The sequence below is a fragment of the Falco cherrug genome, chromosome 15 (genome assembly GCF_023634085.1).
Source record: "Falco cherrug isolate bFalChe1 chromosome 15, bFalChe1.pri, whole genome shotgun sequence".
In the NCBI taxonomy this organism is placed as follows: domain Eukaryota; kingdom Metazoa; phylum Chordata; class Aves; order Falconiformes; family Falconidae; genus Falco; species Falco cherrug.
The window spans coordinates 22,132,479-22,151,156 of NC_073711.1; the positions used below are offsets into that span (position 1 = coordinate 22,132,479).

The 18,678-nt window shown below is 38.0% G+C and overlaps 1 protein-coding gene across 1 annotated transcript in view; it reads left to right on the plus strand.

Annotated features, from left to right (window-relative positions):
- Positions 1-18,678, plus strand: part of BRWD3 (bromodomain and WD repeat domain containing 3) — a 58,761-nt gene that overhangs the window by 16,863 nt on the left and 23,220 nt on the right. The window contains exons 7-17 of the mRNA XM_055727154.1: positions 2,279-2,439; positions 4,268-4,489; positions 6,124-6,224; positions 6,944-7,014; positions 8,196-8,296; positions 10,105-10,145; positions 14,332-14,436; positions 15,382-15,535; positions 16,327-16,461; positions 17,291-17,419; positions 17,828-18,053. Coding sequence (XP_055583129.1) covers positions 2,279-2,439; positions 4,268-4,489; positions 6,124-6,224; positions 6,944-7,014; positions 8,196-8,296; positions 10,105-10,145; positions 14,332-14,436; positions 15,382-15,535; positions 16,327-16,461; positions 17,291-17,419; positions 17,828-18,053 — 1,446 coding nt within the window. The remainder of the gene's footprint in view (positions 1-2,278; positions 2,440-4,267; positions 4,490-6,123; positions 6,225-6,943; positions 7,015-8,195; positions 8,297-10,104; positions 10,146-14,331; positions 14,437-15,381; positions 15,536-16,326; positions 16,462-17,290; positions 17,420-17,827; positions 18,054-18,678) is intronic.

Sequence of the window (18,678 nt, forward strand, 5' to 3'; positions counted from 1 at the left end):
AAAGTGAAATTACTTTCACATCCTCTGAAGCTGATCTGATTGCAAGTCTGGGAATCAACCGGAAAAAGTTAGGTGCCAAGTGCCAAATGCAAGGCTGTATGAGTTAGGAGCCGGACTATTCGTTATACCTTTTAGCGTTTCCTTCATGTGATTTACAACAAATGGCAGTGGTAAATTTTCAGAAGGATTGCACGGGAGCACTGTAGTACACAGAAGGTATTGCGCTTATTGGGAATATTTTGAAATGTGAGTGTATCTTTTTGATTCACACAGGTCTCTGTGCGGTTAAAAAAACGTTGGAAGTAATTTGAAATTGTTTAAAGGCAGATACACTGTTACTATGTATTTAAATGGTTTAAGCATTGAAAGAAAGGCACAGTAGAATTACTATATTGCTAAATGACTCCATCTCTGTGTTGGCGTAACAGTGTCCACAGTGTGGGGGAAGGGGAGCCTTAATATTTTTAAGAACTTAGCTTTTAAGCTGGCATACTTAAATAGTAAATAAAGTAATGTGTAGGTAAACCTGATAGTACCTTGCTACAGCATTTATCAGTATGGGATCTCTATGCCCTCCTATAAGACGTGGGGGAAAAGGGCTAAAAATTTAATTTTTACTTTGCTAGGGGAGACAGTTTTATTTAATAGTTCCTTTATAATATCAGGTATCAACTGAATAGTAGGTAGATAGTAAATAACTCTGGGTTAGTGTGTTTTGCTTTTTTAGTACAGCTGAATATGTGTTTTTACATGAAAAACAAATATTGACTGAAGGTGAGGTCACACTGGGAGCCTGATGACTTTTGCAAGCATCTACACCTTTTGTGCAAGTTTGGTTTGGTTTTTTTCCTGTCTTATGTAGTGTTTCAGTTGCACTGAGTGATGAAAACTAGTCCAAATTTCAGAGCATAAAACTGAGAAATGAAAGTACTTTCTATAAATCTGGAAACAATTTATTTTACTTGTCTGTTTATCTCACTGCTTGTGTATAAATACTTCAATCTTACACATTTATAGAAGTGTTATGGGTTAGTAACCCTTTGAAACGATGCTTTTTGACTTTGATTTTTTTTTAACATATTCCATTATCTATTTTTGCATTGATAGGCAATGATATGATGATACAATTAAGAAAATGGGTCAGATTCTTCACTATACTTTTAAACTTAAAAGGCACTAGAGAGCTTCATGCCCCTCCTGTGAAACGCTGCCTACTTCAATGTGCAGTAGACGAGATAAGGGGTTTCTTCAGGGAGCCTGCTATCGCAAGGACTCAACAAAGCCCACCAAGGCAGTGGTGTTAGATCTTTTAAGTGCCATTGAAAACAACTCTTAAAACTTTAAAATCAAAAGTTCAAATGGTATAAATCAGGATAGGTAAAATTCAGTACTCAAAATGATCTCAAATTATGCATCAAATCAAATATTAGAATTAGGATCTTTCTGTATTCTACAGCTATAATGTTCTTCATTTTGTGGTGGGTCCCAGCGAAGGCACATACATGCCTGCTCTGCTTTCCTAGTAGTGGAAAAATTTGTATTTATCAACAGTGAAACTGCTAACTGCTTTTTTTACGTGATGTTTCTGTGCATTTAGATTTCAGGCTGTTCTTGTAGAGGACTATTGGATACAGCAATATGAAATACTTTGTTGCAGTTTTTTCTGGTGTCTGCTGTTCTTCTGACTGGGGCTTTTTCCACCATTGCCACGTATTTCTTATTCATCAATTACATTGCCACAGAAATGCAATGATGTTGCTGCTGTTGCTTATAATGAGGGACGTTTTGTGATGAACATGTGGAAGACCGTTGACCCTCACATCTGATCTGGAACCCATTCCTAAGAAAGATTTTTATCACAGAGAAAGCTTTTTAAATTATTATCCTCTAAAAATAAATTGGTTGTAATTTATATTAGTAGCATATAATTTCCTTAAAGCAAGTTTTCTAAATCAATATAGAATAAATGTATCTGTTGCCTGTTCATGAATTGGTCATAGGAATAAATTCCAGTTGTGGTGGGGACTTTTAATTTTGCTTTAATTCTTGTTAAGAAAGCAGGTGTGGTATGTAGTGTGCTAGGTATTGAAAGGCTTCATCAGGAGTGGACTTACTTTTTACAAGACTGTACAGAATGTTCTCATAAGGTGGAAGAAGTTCAGATTTATGGGTTATAATAATAAAGTTGTTAACAAACATTATATTTGATTTAATATTTACTTACAGTTCTGGACAAAATTCATGTCTGTCTACTTTTTGTTTTGTTTTTCTTTTCCAGTAAATATAATTTCAGCCAGGCAATTAACAGGATGTGGACGTTTCAGCCACTTATTCCCAACATCCACCTACCAACACATGAAGATGCATAAAAGGATTTTGGGGCATCTGTCATCTGTTTATTGTATAGCCTTTGATCGCAGTGGAAGAAGAATTTTTACAGTAAGTTTAAAAGTTGTACTTTTCTTGGAAAATTGCTTTGCTTGGTTTGATTTCTTTATTTTTTGAGTCCCTCAACAGCCTCTTAGTTACTGGTTGAGATGCAGATACGGCTTCCAGAAAAAGAACGGAAGAACAATCTTGAAATGTATGGAAACCCAATCTCTTTCTATGCAAATTTTCGCTTTTCACTTGACTTGGTATTTTAAAATCACTCACAGATCCGGTAGGCTGGAACTTAGCCAGCTATTTGCTTCCCCATGTAGAACCTTATAGCAGAGTTGTTCCGGTCCAGAGCTTGCAACTCTCACTTGAAACACGCGCTCGTTTTTCTTTGTTTATCATCTTTCTTACTGAATGGCACCTGCAGTATTCTGGGATTTGGAATTAATTTGCGTGCTGTTTGCTGGGATAAATCTTAATGCTTTTTCAAAACCTACATTTTACCTTTGGGTAACCTTGGAAATGCTGGCAATCCTTTCCTTACATTTCAGTAAAAATTTGATGATAATAGAAGACCTCAATTACTTCATTTGCGATTTACTTCTCTACCAAATTCACTTTCTAGAATCTGTAGTATGCCAGTGAATATATGAATATTATTTGAAGTTTTTCTCCAGAATATATTAACATACATTTCTGTGATACTGCCCTTGCTTTTTGTTGTGCATATTTAAAAAATAACGTTTTTTTCAAAATAACGATGCATCTTTTAACTGTTCATGTTAATCCCTGTCTTGTCTTACCTTTGCCCTTGTCTCTTATCAATGACGTTCAAGAACAGATTACCTGGCTGGCTAATTGATGTCTTTGTGATCTTGGTAACTTCTCCACTCATTATAAATTGGTCAAATAAAGATGCTAAGATAATTACTCTGGGTCATAGTGAGAGCCTTTCTGTTCTTGTTTACACCATAAAGAATTTTTTCTCATGCGTAGTTACATGAAGAACTCAAAGTGGTTTGTATTCAAATTTAGCTGCAGTCAATAAAATGTAATTTTAAGTCAAATGATGTTGCAATTGCAGTTAGTTTAATTGTGTTATGTTGCTGAATATATAGTGGCAATTCTTGCCACTAGTATTAGTATTCTCTTCAGTATCTGAATAGTGGAAAGGTCTGTGAACTGTGTAAAAATTCTTGGCAATATTGGGATTGAGTATGAAATTCTGTAGCTGCTACTATAGGTAAAAGTATTTCACCGTGATCTGCGTTGGATATGCTTTTGAGTTGTGTCCTGTCCTGAACTGCAATCTCACTAACATAGTATTTGGGTTGCATGATGTTGCACAGTTTGCCTGTTTGAGTGGTCCAACTTTCTTCTGTTAACAGAAATGGAACCTCGTGGTACAGCTGCCTTGCAGCTCCAGGAGCACAGCAGAGGCTCTGGGGCCCCTCAGATGCTTAAGTGCTCTTTTTCCTTAGAGCTTAAGACTTACGATCACTTTGATTTTACTGCTGGCTTGATCTGGCTCACACGGATGAATATATCTTTTGGTAGTATGTAATGAAACATTTTATGTTCTTAAATTTACCTTAATTATTACTGAACTGTACTGAGAGGAGTTTCATTAGCAGTGGTAATCATATCTTGGTATGAAACATAAGACAGTGGTTTCTGTTTTATAAACTTATAAATCCTTGACCCCACAAGATGATCCCCAAACTCTGATAGCTGTGCCTGTCTGGAATCCCAGTGAAGTTGTTCTGGCAGATTCATGGCACAACAGTGTTTTAGATACCTGTTCATCTACAGTGTGCCTGTGTATTATGTACACACAATGCATGTTTATTATTTTACATAATCTTTGGAAATTTTTGTGTGGTATTAGGGGTCAGATGACTGTTTGGTCAAAATCTGGGCTACAGATGATGGGCGCCTGCTCTCAACGTTGCGAGGACACTCGGCTGAAATTTCTGACATGGCTGTTAACTACGAGAACACGCTGCTTGCTGCAGGCAGTTGTGATAAAGTAGTCCGAGTGTGGTGTCTTCGAACCTGTGCCCCAGTTGCAGTGCTGCAGGGCCATTCAGCTTCCATTACTTCCATACAGGTAAGGAATGAATTGGTTTTTTCCTAAACCCTTGAATTAAAATGGTAATAAGAGGTGTGGATTAGCAATCAGGGATAAAGCTTCTTTTCATCTCTGTTTGGCAGCATAGATTTGCCCTAACTCAAGAGTGTTGTTTCCAGGCAAACTCACTCCTGTGCAGTGGCCAACTACGGCCTGCAGGGATGATCCTGCTTCTTCTGTCTGCCTCTAGCTATGTGATCTTATTGCTGCTTCCTTTGACCCAGCAGATGCAGGGTCACTGAGAGCACCAGATCAGCTAGCTGAGCCAGGGAGACATGGTGGCGTCTTTGGTGGTAGTCCTTGTACAGCAACTGGTCCAGCAGTTGTGTGTTCATAGAGAACAATTATTTTTCAGAAGAATACTGTCAGCTAAAAATCCTGATGCCACATTTCTTACTTGCTCCGTTATCTTAGCCTGTGCTGTAAGGAGCTGTTCTGGATATTGTAGCGTATGTAGATGCTGCAGCAGCCACTGTCCAGCACAGATCAGGGTTTGCAGAGAATCTGTGCTTGTGCCCGTGCAGTTTCAGTTGTGTGGCAAGTGCCCAGTGAACAATAGCAGAGGGAAAAAAAAGCCGCAGCTTCCAGCACTCAGTTCTCTTGTGGTGGCACAGTCAATAATGGCTAGTAATTTGCAGTTTATTTGCTTTAAAAAACCTTGCAACTGCTAGGCAGAAATCTCCAACAAAAAAAAAAAATTACAGGATAAAAAAGACAGTCCCTGCAATTTGGCAGGGTTTGCACACATTGGGGAGAATGAGTGGGGATGTTTGGCTCAGAATCCCTCTCTTCTGGAGCCTTGCTGCCTTTGCTGCATCACTGTCTTCTCCATCATGCCAACAGGCCTGGGGAGTCTCATTTCTCCCCCTCTTGCCTACGCTTCCAATTTTGTCTGATTTCAACTGTCTTGCAAGCTACTTACTTCAAGGTGATTGTTTTGGAACCATATTTTACATCCTGGTTTTGTGTTTTGTATATTATTTGATTGCATATATATACGTTCCTCCCAAGCTTTTTGTAAAACTCTAGTAATTTAGAAAATAATCAGTCATGGCTTTTTGAGGAAACTGTGCTTTATTCCTTTATCAAATTACCAGCTAGCAGAGGATTAAAGGTATTGCTGCAGTTATGAAATTAATTGCTGCAGTTATGAGAGACTTTAGAATGAAAATCTTTCCTACTCCTTAAGAGAGGCAGAGGAGAGGTTCGTGAAGAGGGGAGGGAGTGGGGGTCCTACGGTGCTTCGTTTGCCTTGGATGCAGGAACCGTTTTTGTCTTTGTTACCATGTTTGATCCGTTTCTGTCCTAGGAAGAAGTATTTCCTCGTCTTGTTGACCCATTAAAAGTGTCTAGGCTTGTTTCATTTCTCCAATTTATCAACTTTTGTGTGGTAGAGACAAAGACTTGCTAGTCATAATGTAGGTGTTTTCATTTTCTCAGCTTTATTTTTATGGAAGTTCAGCTTTTCTACTTACCCCTGATAATGCTCTCTGTACTTCCTGGGGAGAAAGCTAATATGTTTGTGAAAAAGATTCTTGCCAATGTCCATTTACAGGTTTCCAGCATGTAAGGGGAGAAATTAGCTGGTTTAACTGTTACAACTTTATTTTTAGTTCTCTCCAGCAAGGAAAGGAACAACACGATACCTCACTTCTACTGGTGCTGACGGAACAATCTGTTTCTGGCAGTGGCATGCTAACACCATGAAATTTAAGTAAGCCTGTTTAGATAATTATAATTATCTTAAATAAAGGATGAATTTATTTTGAGTTTTAGCATGCAGAGGAATGCTGAGATAATTAAATAAGGGCGTGTTCTTTCTCAACAAACAAGTTTCTTGGAAAACATTCTTCCGTAGCTGTGCTGGTGCATCACTGTGCACAAGTGCCATAGCAGTGTGTGGGGCAGGGAGCGCTTTCTTGTGTGCTGGGGAGTCTGTGGCATTGCAGCCCAGAGCGGGGGCAGAGATCAGGGCTATTCTTTCTGTGTTTTGTGCTTGGCAAGCCAGTGCTGTGGAAGAACTTTCAGCTTTTATGTTTAGGACTAAATCCTTGTCCAAAATGTACAGGCAGAAGAAATTATTTGCTTGTAATCGGAAGACAACACATACGTAGATGACATCAAACCCATACTTAATAGGGAGTAAATGCTATGAGACTAATGGTTTGCCAGGTTCTGTTTTAAATAGATTGGAATTGGTGAGTATCATGCTAAATAAGTTATATAGTCTCTTCAATTTAGAAAACGATGGTTTTCTTACTAAACTAAGGAAGAAAATCATTGAAATGAAAAATGATTTCTAGCAAGCTTAGGTAAGAATTAAAAGAGATTTAGGATGGGCATAGTCACCTTAACCTGCTGAGCTGTATATTCTTGTTGAATGGCATCACAATAAAGTAATGAAAAGTAAAAATGTTGTGTTGTTGCATATAGGGATCGCCCCGTAAAATTTGCAGAGAGGTCCAGGCCAGGTGTTCAGATATCTTGTTCATCTTTCAGTTCCGGTACGTATGCATTGTAAGTTGGCTGAGAGTAATTTATGAACTAAATTCCTTTGGTGAGAGGACTGTTACTTCTTTTTAAATACAAATGGTATTAAATCCTTTTTCAGTTTAATTATAACACTGTCAAATTGTGATTGTTTAAAATTTTACATGCTAAACATCTGCCTCAAACTGCTTTTTCTCTTTTTTTTTTTTCTATAATTTAAGCTAAAATGCCTTGACCATTTCCAAGAAAGACTGTGCTTTCAGTCTATTGTTTTGCACACCAGAGATTTTTCTTTGCAATATTCTTTTAAGGTTTTACCTTGTAAGGTTTTTGAGTGAAAAGTTCACGAAATCTGGCAGACAGGTGGCCTCTGTTCAAAGGTTATACTTTTGCTAATCTTGCAAATTTGGCTAAGCTCCAGGAGCATCAGTTCAGTGTGTTTGAAAATATCAGCTTAATAGACATCCTTTGCTGCAGCTTGGAATTCTCAAAAATAGCAATTTTCACAAACAAAATTATGTTATTTCTCATTAATTTTTGCTGTCTGCAATTGAGAGCTATTCTAGAGCTGTGTGAGCTTTGCCTACGTTCCTTTTTTAAACCCAGAAATCCTGAATGACTAGAACCATTTACTGCATTTCAGTGCAGTAAACTACACAATAGTGCCCTTTTTGTGCAATATTGTAAACAGAACAAACATTATAAGAAAATAGGTTAATCACTCCCAAGTCAGCAATAATTTCTCTGATATATGTCAAATAGATATTGAAGATGCACTTAAATATTTTATTTGATGTTTACTGGTGAGAATATGAAACTATTCCCCATTTAATTTTCCACATAGACTGAAGTAGCACACTGTGGTAATTTCTGAGGGAAAGCAGAATAGTTTGTTGGACGGATGTTGTAACTTGCAATATTCTTTTCCTTTGGTCAGAAAGATTTGCAGCTGGAAAATATTGTAGAGCTCACAGTTACGCTAAAGCTGATAAGGTCTGAGAAAATACAGATCAAAGAAGCAGCTGTCAGAGTTAACCTCTTTGTTCAGGATGTATGCTTTGATGACATTGACATTTTCTGTTTAAAACTCTAGTTTGCTGTTTTGACAATAAGGCGGTATTTAAATTTGAAGTAATTAAAATAAGTTATTCCTTTAGACGGCTTTTCTTCTCACAGAAAACACTGTCTTTCTTAGGTGGCATGTTCATTGCAACAGGTAGTACTGACCACGTGATAAGAATTTATTATTTGGGCTCAGAATCTCCAGAGAAAATGGCTGAGTTAGAATCTCATACGGTAAGAGACAAATCAGAAAGCAAATCTCATTTTTTCCCCGCTTTACCTTATTTCAGGAACTTGGGTTTTGTACATCCTATTTGATTTCTTTTCTGTCTGTAGAGTTTAGTTGGCTCTCAACGCTGTGGTATTTAAATGCCTGGAAATTTGTGGTATGTTTATTTTTAAATTCCTCTGAGGCAGGAGATGTGTGCAAAATATGTTTTATGTATTTCATTCCCTCACAAAACTGAGGAACTAGGTGATTTTTCCATATTCTAGAAGAAAGTCTGTTGTAATGAGGAATTAAAGCAGTTTTCATGCACAATGTAGTTTTTCCTACTAAATTTACTGTTGAGTATTTAACTTCAGTTTGTGACCGCAAATCCACATAACAAGTAAAAACAAAGTAATTCTGGTTTTAGAGTGTGCAGTCAAACTTTGGATCATGGTAATTTAATTTAGAGAATAAAGCAAGCTTAAAAGCATCCTTTCTCAAGTAATGCAGAAGGGTTCTCATAAAAATTCAAGCTTTTAAAAATATCTCTACGATGACTTTCAGTGTTAGTTTTCAAGTTCGTCTTGATAGCTTTTATTAAAACGGATGAATGTCTCAGTTTTAATGAAACCCCTTTAAGAAGCATTGCTAAACCAGCATCAAATCTTTCTTCGTTTCTTAGTTGTTACCAAGAGCAGGTGATGATTGCATTATTTATTATGTGTGTGGTAAACAATATATGAGAAAGGCAAGCTTATAGCAACACTGATAGGGCTGTCACTTGTGAGGAGTTTGGAGCATTTATCTTTGAACCTTAATAGCCCAACTGCCACCTTAACAATATTTTATGGATCAAGGCTGAGGTTTAAATTGATTCACTGAACTTCGGTGGGAGTCATGGGTCTCACATTCAAGTCCCAGAGCTCCAAGCCAACAAATCTAACAAGCACTTTGCTCACAAGAGTTAGATGTTTTCTATATTCAGCAGTTCAGGTTTGGAAGAAACTGTAATTCCTTTAATTTTTTACAGTCTGCTTTTCTTAATACTACAGAGTGCTGTCAGCCCACCCTTGAAAAAAATCCCAAATTGGACACTTGGTTATCAGGAGCTAGAGACATCAGTGGGAGTAAAGATAGCAAGTGCATGTAGCCAACACAAGTATAGAGCAAATAAAAAAAAAAAAAAAAAAGCAAAACCATGTCTGAAATGCAACATTTGTTTCTCAACAATTTAAAAGTGGAAATAAAGCCAAGGTTTGAATTTTTTTGGATGAAATATTTTGATGTGCTTTAATGTTAGGTCTAAAAATTGCAAACCTGCTGTGGTTATTTATTTGGTGAAGTTGTTCTTTCTCAATCTTGTTGAGTGCTGTACCTACTAGGCCTTGTGAGCTCCTGGGGTTCCTTATTCTTGCTAATCCTGTGGAGTCTAAAAGGTGCCAAGTTTTCCAGGCAGAGCTTACCCTGGGGTGTGTATGGTCCTGTGGCACTAGGCAGGAGGACTGCACACAGGCTGTTGCAGCTTTTTGCTCCTGAACATTAAGTGTCAGGGAGACTGAGTCAGAAATTGTTTCTGTCTCTGAGATACTTCTGGAGAAACCAAAAAATATTACCCATCTGAAGTTTTCTCTTTCAGTGTTTACCACAATACATCTGGGGAAATTTAAACTTCAAATATGACTTTTCTTCTTGAATTTGTAAGAATGTGTGTTGCTGGAGATGTATGGGAGGATGTAATTTGCTAAATAGAAGCTCATCATTAAGTTCTTTTTGGATGAGTGTTTCTGTTTACAGAGCACTTACTACTATTTTTTTCCTTCCTCCTATTTAGGACAAAGTGGTGGCAGTCCAGTTCTGTAACAATGGTGACAGGTGAGTGGCTGTCCTGGGATTTTGACATGAGAAATATAATATTTAATTTTCCAAATAACGTGTCAGACAAAATTTGGTGCAGCCAGAAGACTGCACATGGGCTCCGATTAATCTTAGCCAAATTATTGAAAGTGTCTTGTAGGATGCGTGTCATGTCCAGGAGCTTGGGCTTCTTGTCCTCAGCTGCAACAACAAAAACATTCTGTAACTATGCTTTTGCTTTGTATGTATTTAAACAGCAAGCTGGAAACCAAATTTTGCATCCTTGTTGTGTAAGAGTGTCTTACTTCACAGGTAGCCTTGTTAAGTACGGAAGGGGTTACTTCTGGAGTAAGAGCATTATAATAAATGTAGTTCTAAGCAGAAGTTAGAACTGTCACACATAGACAGATGGTCAGACAAGCAAGTCTGCAAGGACCTGTGGTCTGATCTTCATTAAAGGATCCTCTCTTGCAAGGTGATTTTACTTGATAAGATGGCAGTAACATCTGAGTATATTAATTGTTTATAATAGGATCAGGGATGTGGTTTCTCAATTACTTTTCTTTTTTAAAAATTTTTTTTAAACTAGAATATAATGTTAAATATGGGGGTGGAAAAAAGCTTGTTGCCTTTATCATTTCAGTCCTGTTAAAGCAAGATGAAAAATAAGCCCATACACCTATTTACTTATCTGTTTGGCTCTTGTTTGAGTTAGTGGCTTCTGGTCATCCTTTTTTCTGGGGCTGCAGGAAGCACAGGGATAGCATGGTCACTGTACCACATGTCTGTTCACCAGTGCTCGCGGCCAAGTTAGAGGCAAAGGAGAGGCCAAGTCACCAATGACAGTAGCACTTTTGGTAGCTGTTTCATTCAAAGGAGATACATTTCCCTTTTTTCTGTACTGGGTCGCAGATGAAGAGGCCACTATACTACTGTATCAACTGCTTTTGCTCTGTGCTCTTGGTAGTAAGTAGTGTGGGAATGTGACACTGACTTCCAAAGAAGTTTCAAAGAATGCTCTTAGATTGGCATCCAAGCAGTGCTGTCTGTACTGACTGAGAGGATGCACAAACTTGGTGCAGTTGTTCATGAAAAGAAGATAAACGTGAAAGGGGAAACAAGACTTGGGGTTTTCAGAACTGAAATGGAAGGAAATCAAAGAAATAATGGCATCTAAATGACAAGTATGATGCATGATGAGAACAAGGGACTGCAGAACTACCTTTTATCTTTGGGTTTGTTGTTTGGGTTTTTTTTCCCATTACTCCACTGTGCTCTTATTTATGATCTGTATGAGAATCACCTTGAAGCTGATAGTGTTGTTGATAGATTATGTATATGTTTGGGGTTTTTTGTTAAAATATACTTCTCTTGCGTATGTTATTGGTATCATTTATACCAGCTGGGGAACAGAAAGCAGCCAATGATGAGCATAACTTGAAAACATTTTCCAAATATATGATATTGCTGGTATGATGCTGAAACACAAGGCCATCCACCCTTAACTGTCTGTCTCATTTAATTCCTTGGTGAATGATTTCTTCTGCCAGTCCCTCTCTGGGCACATTGAATAAGCAAGTTGTCTCTTCTGGTGCTCGGAATTCTGAAAAATATAGGAAGAGTGTTTGTTTTCATAAACACACTCAAAATTCTTAGGAGCTCAACTTCTGTGAGGTTCTCGAGTGATAAACATGATATTTTGAATAACAAAGCCCTTGTCCCTCATCTTGTATTTTTGTAACTCTGAAATTGCCCCAAAAAATCAACTACTAAAAAGCTGGTTTATTTCCAAGGTGGAATAAGCAAAGAACAGCTCTTCAGTGGGATGCAAAGGTAAAGTTGATCCTCACATCCCAAATTTGGATCCAGTTTACTTAGTAGATAAAATTCCTCTGCTTAATTTGTCTGCATTTGAGATTAAAACTTTCCTTTAGACATGTTCTCCTCATTACAATTGTTTGGCATTTTGCAAGGATTTGGATGTTTTATGTAATACTTCAGTAGTGTCCTACCATGTTTGTGTGGTGTCTCCTTGCAACCCACCATCTTTAGTCTTCACTGAGTCGCTGGTATGTCTGGATAGCTTAACATCACCAAGTGTCATATTAAATAGGCTAATCTTAACATTTCCTGGAGTGAAGACTGTATGAGTCTGTGTTTGTTTATGTGACTAACGATGGGCTATAGTACTTACTTTGATTGGTTTCTGGAACTAAGTGTGTGGGACAGTTACTCTAAACACACACCACCTACTCCAAACACTTGCTGCCACCTGTCCAGAACCAGTTAGAGAGACACGGTCTTAAGACATTTGGGTCTTCATGATCATTTAATTGGTCAGCTTTATAATTCATAATAATGTACTTATCTCTGACAACATACCTGGCAAATATGTGAATTTCTAGGCTCATATATGAACTTCCAGTTAATTAGTTTAGGTTATAGTGGTAACCCTGTGGTCTTAAAATTTACAAAGTCAAGCATTCCACCTGCAGAGCTTTCAGTTTTTAAAACTGTGAAGTCAGGATGCTGTCTCTTACATAAGAATTAAAGCCGGGATGCTCATGATGAAATGTATGAAGGTGCCTATAGGCACGATTTTGTGTCAAACTTCTGCAGCACAGCTGTGTTGGAGGGTGGTGTGACAAGCTTTGTTTAGTGATCAACACCTTAATGTAAATGGTTTTATGCCAGCTTTTGCTCATATTCCTTATTTTGCTTGGCAGGAGGTTTAAGGGATGTGTTCAGGCAGGAGCCTTCCAAGGAAAACTGTAGTTTTGCCAGTGGAACTGCACCTGTACTTGGAGATCTTTGTCTTGTAAAATTATGTGGGAATGTACTGGTATAATTGTACTAACAATTCCTTCCAAGCAATGTGAGAGCACAGGTCTCAGTGGGGGTATTAGGTCACATAGTGGCTGAAAATTATACGCTGTAGTGATGCTTTTAATGGAAAAGTGATAGCTTTTTATTGTAGTATAAAGAAGTCAAATAAAAAGAAAATAAGCTTGTCACAAGCATTTTTAAACACTTTTTCATGATGAAAAAATTCAGATCAGGGGAACTGAAAAGGTGAAACAATCACTTAATAAAATAAAATCAAATAGGCTTGCCTTTTACATGTAATTTTGTATATAAATGGAATATACTTGTGAAGGTGTTGGCCATCCTGTGAAAATGTATTACTTGAGGAGCTTTTTTCGGATTTCTCAACAAAAACGATTTCTGTGATGTTGATAGCCAAAGCATTATGATGCAGTTAAATGCATTTGCTGGATGCTTGATTTTTTTAAACACAGAGAAGTTCAAAAATGGAAATACTTGTGTTCAACTTCACAGGCAGGGCTACCTACTTGTGTTCAGTTTGGGTACTTCCCTATTCTGTCTTTACCCTCTCCATAAGTTAATGTATTATAATTTATGCTAGACTCCTGGCATGCAGTTTCTTTTTCTTTGCTGCCACTATGAACTGCTCAAGGGATTTGCTGATGTCATTAAAAAGGGAATGTGCAGCTTGTATGAATTACGACATTGAAGTCATTCCAAGGCCATCTGCTAGCTGTAGCCAAATGTAATTAATGTTGTGGGATATAAACTCTTCTGTACCATACAATATCTGATATGAAAATTGTAACCTCACTGTCTTTTAATTATATTTTCTAGATCAGGGATGCACAAATATAAAGAATAAGTGTTGAAAAAAGATTAAATACATTCTGGCTTCTGTGCTGGTGTGAATGGGTGTGCTCTTGGCTTGCCAGCGTTTTGTAGCTGCCTGTTTCCTGTGGCAGTAGTTCATGGATATTTTATGAGTTGTTAAACACGCCTGTGTGTGGGCATACATAGAGTAAGACAAGCATATATATATATATATATAAAAGTATACACTTCCAAGTATATATATATATATACTTGCGTACATGTGCGTGTGTGCATGTTTGTGGCAGAATAACGTAAAAGTAAGTGCTTGTAGCGACCTTTCCAAAAGTGAATGACAGTACTCTGCCAAGCTCCTAAATATTCTTGCCGCAGGATTTAGCTTTCCCCCACTGTTCCTGAGGATGGAAAATGCCATAGCAAAGCTACTGAATAGTGAGAAAATAAGGTCCTAAGATGAGCATGTGGGTATTAGACCAAAAGAGCAGCTGTGACTTACCTTTATTCAGAATTTAATGATTCTCTTTTTTTCTTTTTTTTCCCATAGCTTAAGATTTGTCAGTGGAAGCAGAGATGGAACAGCAAGAATATGGCACTATCAGCAGCAAGATTGGAAGAGTGTGGTCCTGGATATGGCTACTAAAATGACAGGGTAAAACAAACCGAAATAGAGCATACTTCATAGCCACATTTACATGCAAGCCAAAATCTTCAATCATATTGAAAACAAATTTATTTACTTCCATTTTAATTTCAGTGCATGTTTCTTTTTGTATTCAAAATGCCATGGCTCTATCTATTAAGTTACACAGTTAATTTGCTCCCCTCCCCAAATATTAATACATTGGCAGTTCCCTACTCTAATGGTTGCAGAATATTTAGTATTTTACATACAAAATAAGAATGTCGGAGTTCCTCTCACAGAAAGTGGGTTTAGTAGAACCTTATTGATCATATGTTGATATGCTAATATATGTATCCAGTATGTTTCTCAACATTGAATTTTTCCTTAAGTTTTTGAGTAAGAGGTGAGACACAGTGATTTGATTCTCAGGTTCAGTTAGGGGTTTGAGTTTTTCTTTCTGAGATCTTCAAGTGACTTTTCTAAGTGGCCTTGTAATTGAATATGCACAACAACAAAAAGCAGGAATGGAGAAATCAATTAGGCATTCTGCTTCGCAGAGTTCTTCATATTTCATATGGTTACATTTTTAGTAAGTTAGCTGTCAGAGTGTGATTTGGATTCATTTAGCAGGTTCTTGCTCATTGTAGAGTTTACTCATATTGATGACTGAAAAATGCCTTGTAGGAAAAAACTAAATAGAACTGAGTAGCTTGAAATAAAGAATTGGAGTAGGTGAGGACGAATGCTTAAGGAGAAGAGAAACTTGTCCTCTTTAAGGAAATAAAACTATAAATCTTAGTGGTACTGAATATTTTCTGTATCGTTTTTACCACTGCAGAAGCCATCCTTCATTAGCCGGTAGTCACAGTGATGGCAGCTGTGCTTTCCCTAATTTCTTACTGAATTAGCACTGTTAAATCTTTCTGTATGTAGTTACTGATCTGTTTCTTCTTAAATTAATGATTTCCTTAGAAACAATGTAGCATCTGGGGAAGACAAGGTGACTAAACTGAAGGTTACTATGGTGGCTTGGGATAGATACGATGCTACTGTCATCACTGCAGTCAACAATTTCCTTCTCAAAGTGTGGAACTCATCCACAGGGCAGCTTCTTCATAGCTTATCTGTGAGTAAATCTGTGGCTAATCCCAAATGGTTATAGTTCAGCTCTGAAATTGATTTGAGGCTAAACTGCATCATCACCAGCAACAGGACATGGGGAAACAGAATGAAGCTGTGTCAGGGGAAGTTCAGATTGGACATTAGGAAAAGGTTCTTCACCGAGAGGGTGGTTGGTCACTGGTACAGGCTCCTCAAGGAAGTGGTCACAGCACCAAGCCTGTCAGAATTCAAGGAACACCTGGAAAACACTCTTCATATGATTTAGGTTTAGTTAGTCCTGCGAGGAGCAGGGAGCTGGACTTGATGATCCTGATGGGTCCCTTCCTACTTAAGATATTCTGTGATTCTATGATCATTCTCCTTGACAAGGAGGCTTTGTCTTGAAGTATGCCACCTGTCTTACACTTATTGGGAGGAGTATGTATCATGGCAAAAGGAGCTGATGACCAGAATGCTGCTAGACCCTGGTGATTGCTGGCTGACAAGAGAGCCCTTGGAAAGCCACCATTTGTGCCCAGATTGGAGAGTTGCAACTGTCCTTGCTTGCTGATTTCTCCTTCCTCCCCATCCCTCTCCATCTCAGCTGTGCTGAGCTGCAGTCTCACAAAGTGGGCAGTGATAATGCCAAGCCTCTGACAGAACTGTTGACTAAGTACAGTTCTAGTCTAAGATCCAGTAAATTGAGCTGTCGTGAATGGCTACCTGAACTGAGATGTCCTCACACTAAATACTAATGTGTTTGGAGCTATTACATGGAGAAATACTGCTTTCTTTTTCACCCTGCTTTCATTGCAGGGTCACGATGATGAAGTTTTTGTTCTGGAGGCCCATCCGTTTGACCAAAGGATTGTACTTTCAGCGGGTCACGATGGAAATATTTTTGTTTGGGATATAGACAAAGGAACAAAAATTCGCAATTACTTTAACATGGTAAGAATGACCAGGGAAGGGTGTGTTGTTTGGGCGTTGGTTTTTTTTGTCACATTTGTGTAAAACTAATCTTGAGGCAAAAGCAGATTTCATTATATACCTATTGTGACCAATGTTACAATGGGATTGGGTGGAAAACTCCTACATATTAAAAAGGAAACTCTGTACCCTTCAGTAACCAATACCAAAGTATGGGTTTGCATATTGTAAGTGTGGCAGCAAATCTTTCATGGGATCTGTTACATCTGAATATTATTTATGTGCATGGTTATACCATACAGTAACTCCCAAGGTAGAGCAATGAAAGCCCCTAAGCCTGTGTGTTGCAGCACAATGCTGTGGTCTCGGAAGCAGTGCGATGGGCTTTGTGCTGCGTTTGGTTTAATATGCCCGGTGCCAGGCTTGTTGGTTTGGTTCCAGTGCTGAGCAAATGCAGCTGTACTGCTTCAGGACCTGAGCTAGCCTCCTGGCACTTGGGGCTGTGAGACCTGCTTGTACGGAGCCGATACATGTCTGAGAAATTTGGTGCAAGCTTGCCCTATATCTTCCATTAACATAAAGTGTAGACTTCTAGGTGATTGTTTTAGAACATACATTAGAAGTTGTACTGAAATTTCAGAACAGAGAAAATGCAAGGTTTTACTGCATTGTTCAGTTTAGCTTTGATAATTAAGTAGAAAAAAATGTAAGTGTAAATTGGTTTTGAGGGAGATGAGAAATGGCACAGAATTAGGATTAAATACTTGTTGGATCACAGGTAAAATTTTTGTAAGAATGCTCTTATAGGGAACGCATGATTGTGAAAGGAATGCTCTGTGGTTCTATACAGATTGAGGGCCAAGGCCATGGAGCTGTTTTTGATTGCAAGTTCTCACCAGATGGACAGCATTTTGCCTGCACAGACTCTCATGGACATCTGCTACTATTTGGTTTTGGATGCAATAAATATTATGAAAAGGTGCGTTGAATAAATGTTAAACTCTTCTGTGTCTTGACCTGATTTTGTCTTAGAAGTATTGGTGTTAGAGTTTATTCCGTTGCACTGCTCCAGACAAAACAGTAATTAGATCAAGAAGCAATTGCTGTTTGCCTAAATCAAAAAGACTTACACAGGAGAATCTCTAGACAAGGGAACAAAACATTAACTTCTATCTATTCACCTCTGTTGGCATATTTTACTATTGAATTTTTGCATCAGGCCTTGGTAATAAAACACATTTGTTGTAGGAATCTGTTCTCTGTCATAACATTTCTTCTGTTGATCCTAAGTGTAGGAGTTGTGGTTTATGGGTGTGGGAGCCATTCCAGAGCAGCAAGACAGCTGCAAATGGCCATTGATTTATTTATTAAATTGCTTTTCTTGCAGATTCCAGATCAGATGTTCTTCCATACGGACTACCGACCACTGATCCGTGATGCAAATAACTATGTGTTGGATGAACAGACTCAACAGGCTCCACATCTTATGCCTCCTCCATTCTTGGTGGATGTTGATGGAAATCCTCATCCCACGAGATTCCAGCGGCTGGTACCAGGGAGGGAAAATTGCAAGGATGAACAACTTATTCCTCAGCTGGGATATGTAGCTAATGGTATGCTGCCTAAAACTCACGCGTAATACATGTATTGCACAGTACTGAGTACCAGCTCAGTAGGATGGTACTATAATATTTGTTTGTTTCAGTTGTCTTCTGAAACTGGTGCTTTAAATTCAGTATAGAGATAGAGGAGGAGGTAGGGTGGCTTTATGGCTTAAAGGAATTGCATGGAATCAACTTGACTGGAGGCAAGACATGGAGACAGCGGTATTCCAAAATGTGTGGGCTTCTACCACGCATATGGCAGCATGCTTGAAGAATTGTCCTGTTAACCTCGGTGTAACTGTGTGTGTGATTAAGAAAGCAGGAAGGCAAGAAAGACATTGAAAAAACAGCTTTTGTTTTTTAAAACAGGTTGGGTTTTTCTTGTAGATAGAAACATTTGCAAAATGCTAGTTTCCAGAAGAGGTCTTCCATTATTACCTATTGAAGCTTAATTTCTTTCTGCTGTTTCTAAGGGCTTGTGTTTATATTTCACGTGTGGTTTGTAATTTTAGGTTTTTATTGTAACTTCTTTTTTAAACTTTGCCTCCATTTATAGCATGAGAGCAGAAGGCCAGCCTGGTGATCAGATGTTTTGCAGAGTGGATAAACAGTTCTGCACAATTCTAAATTTGAT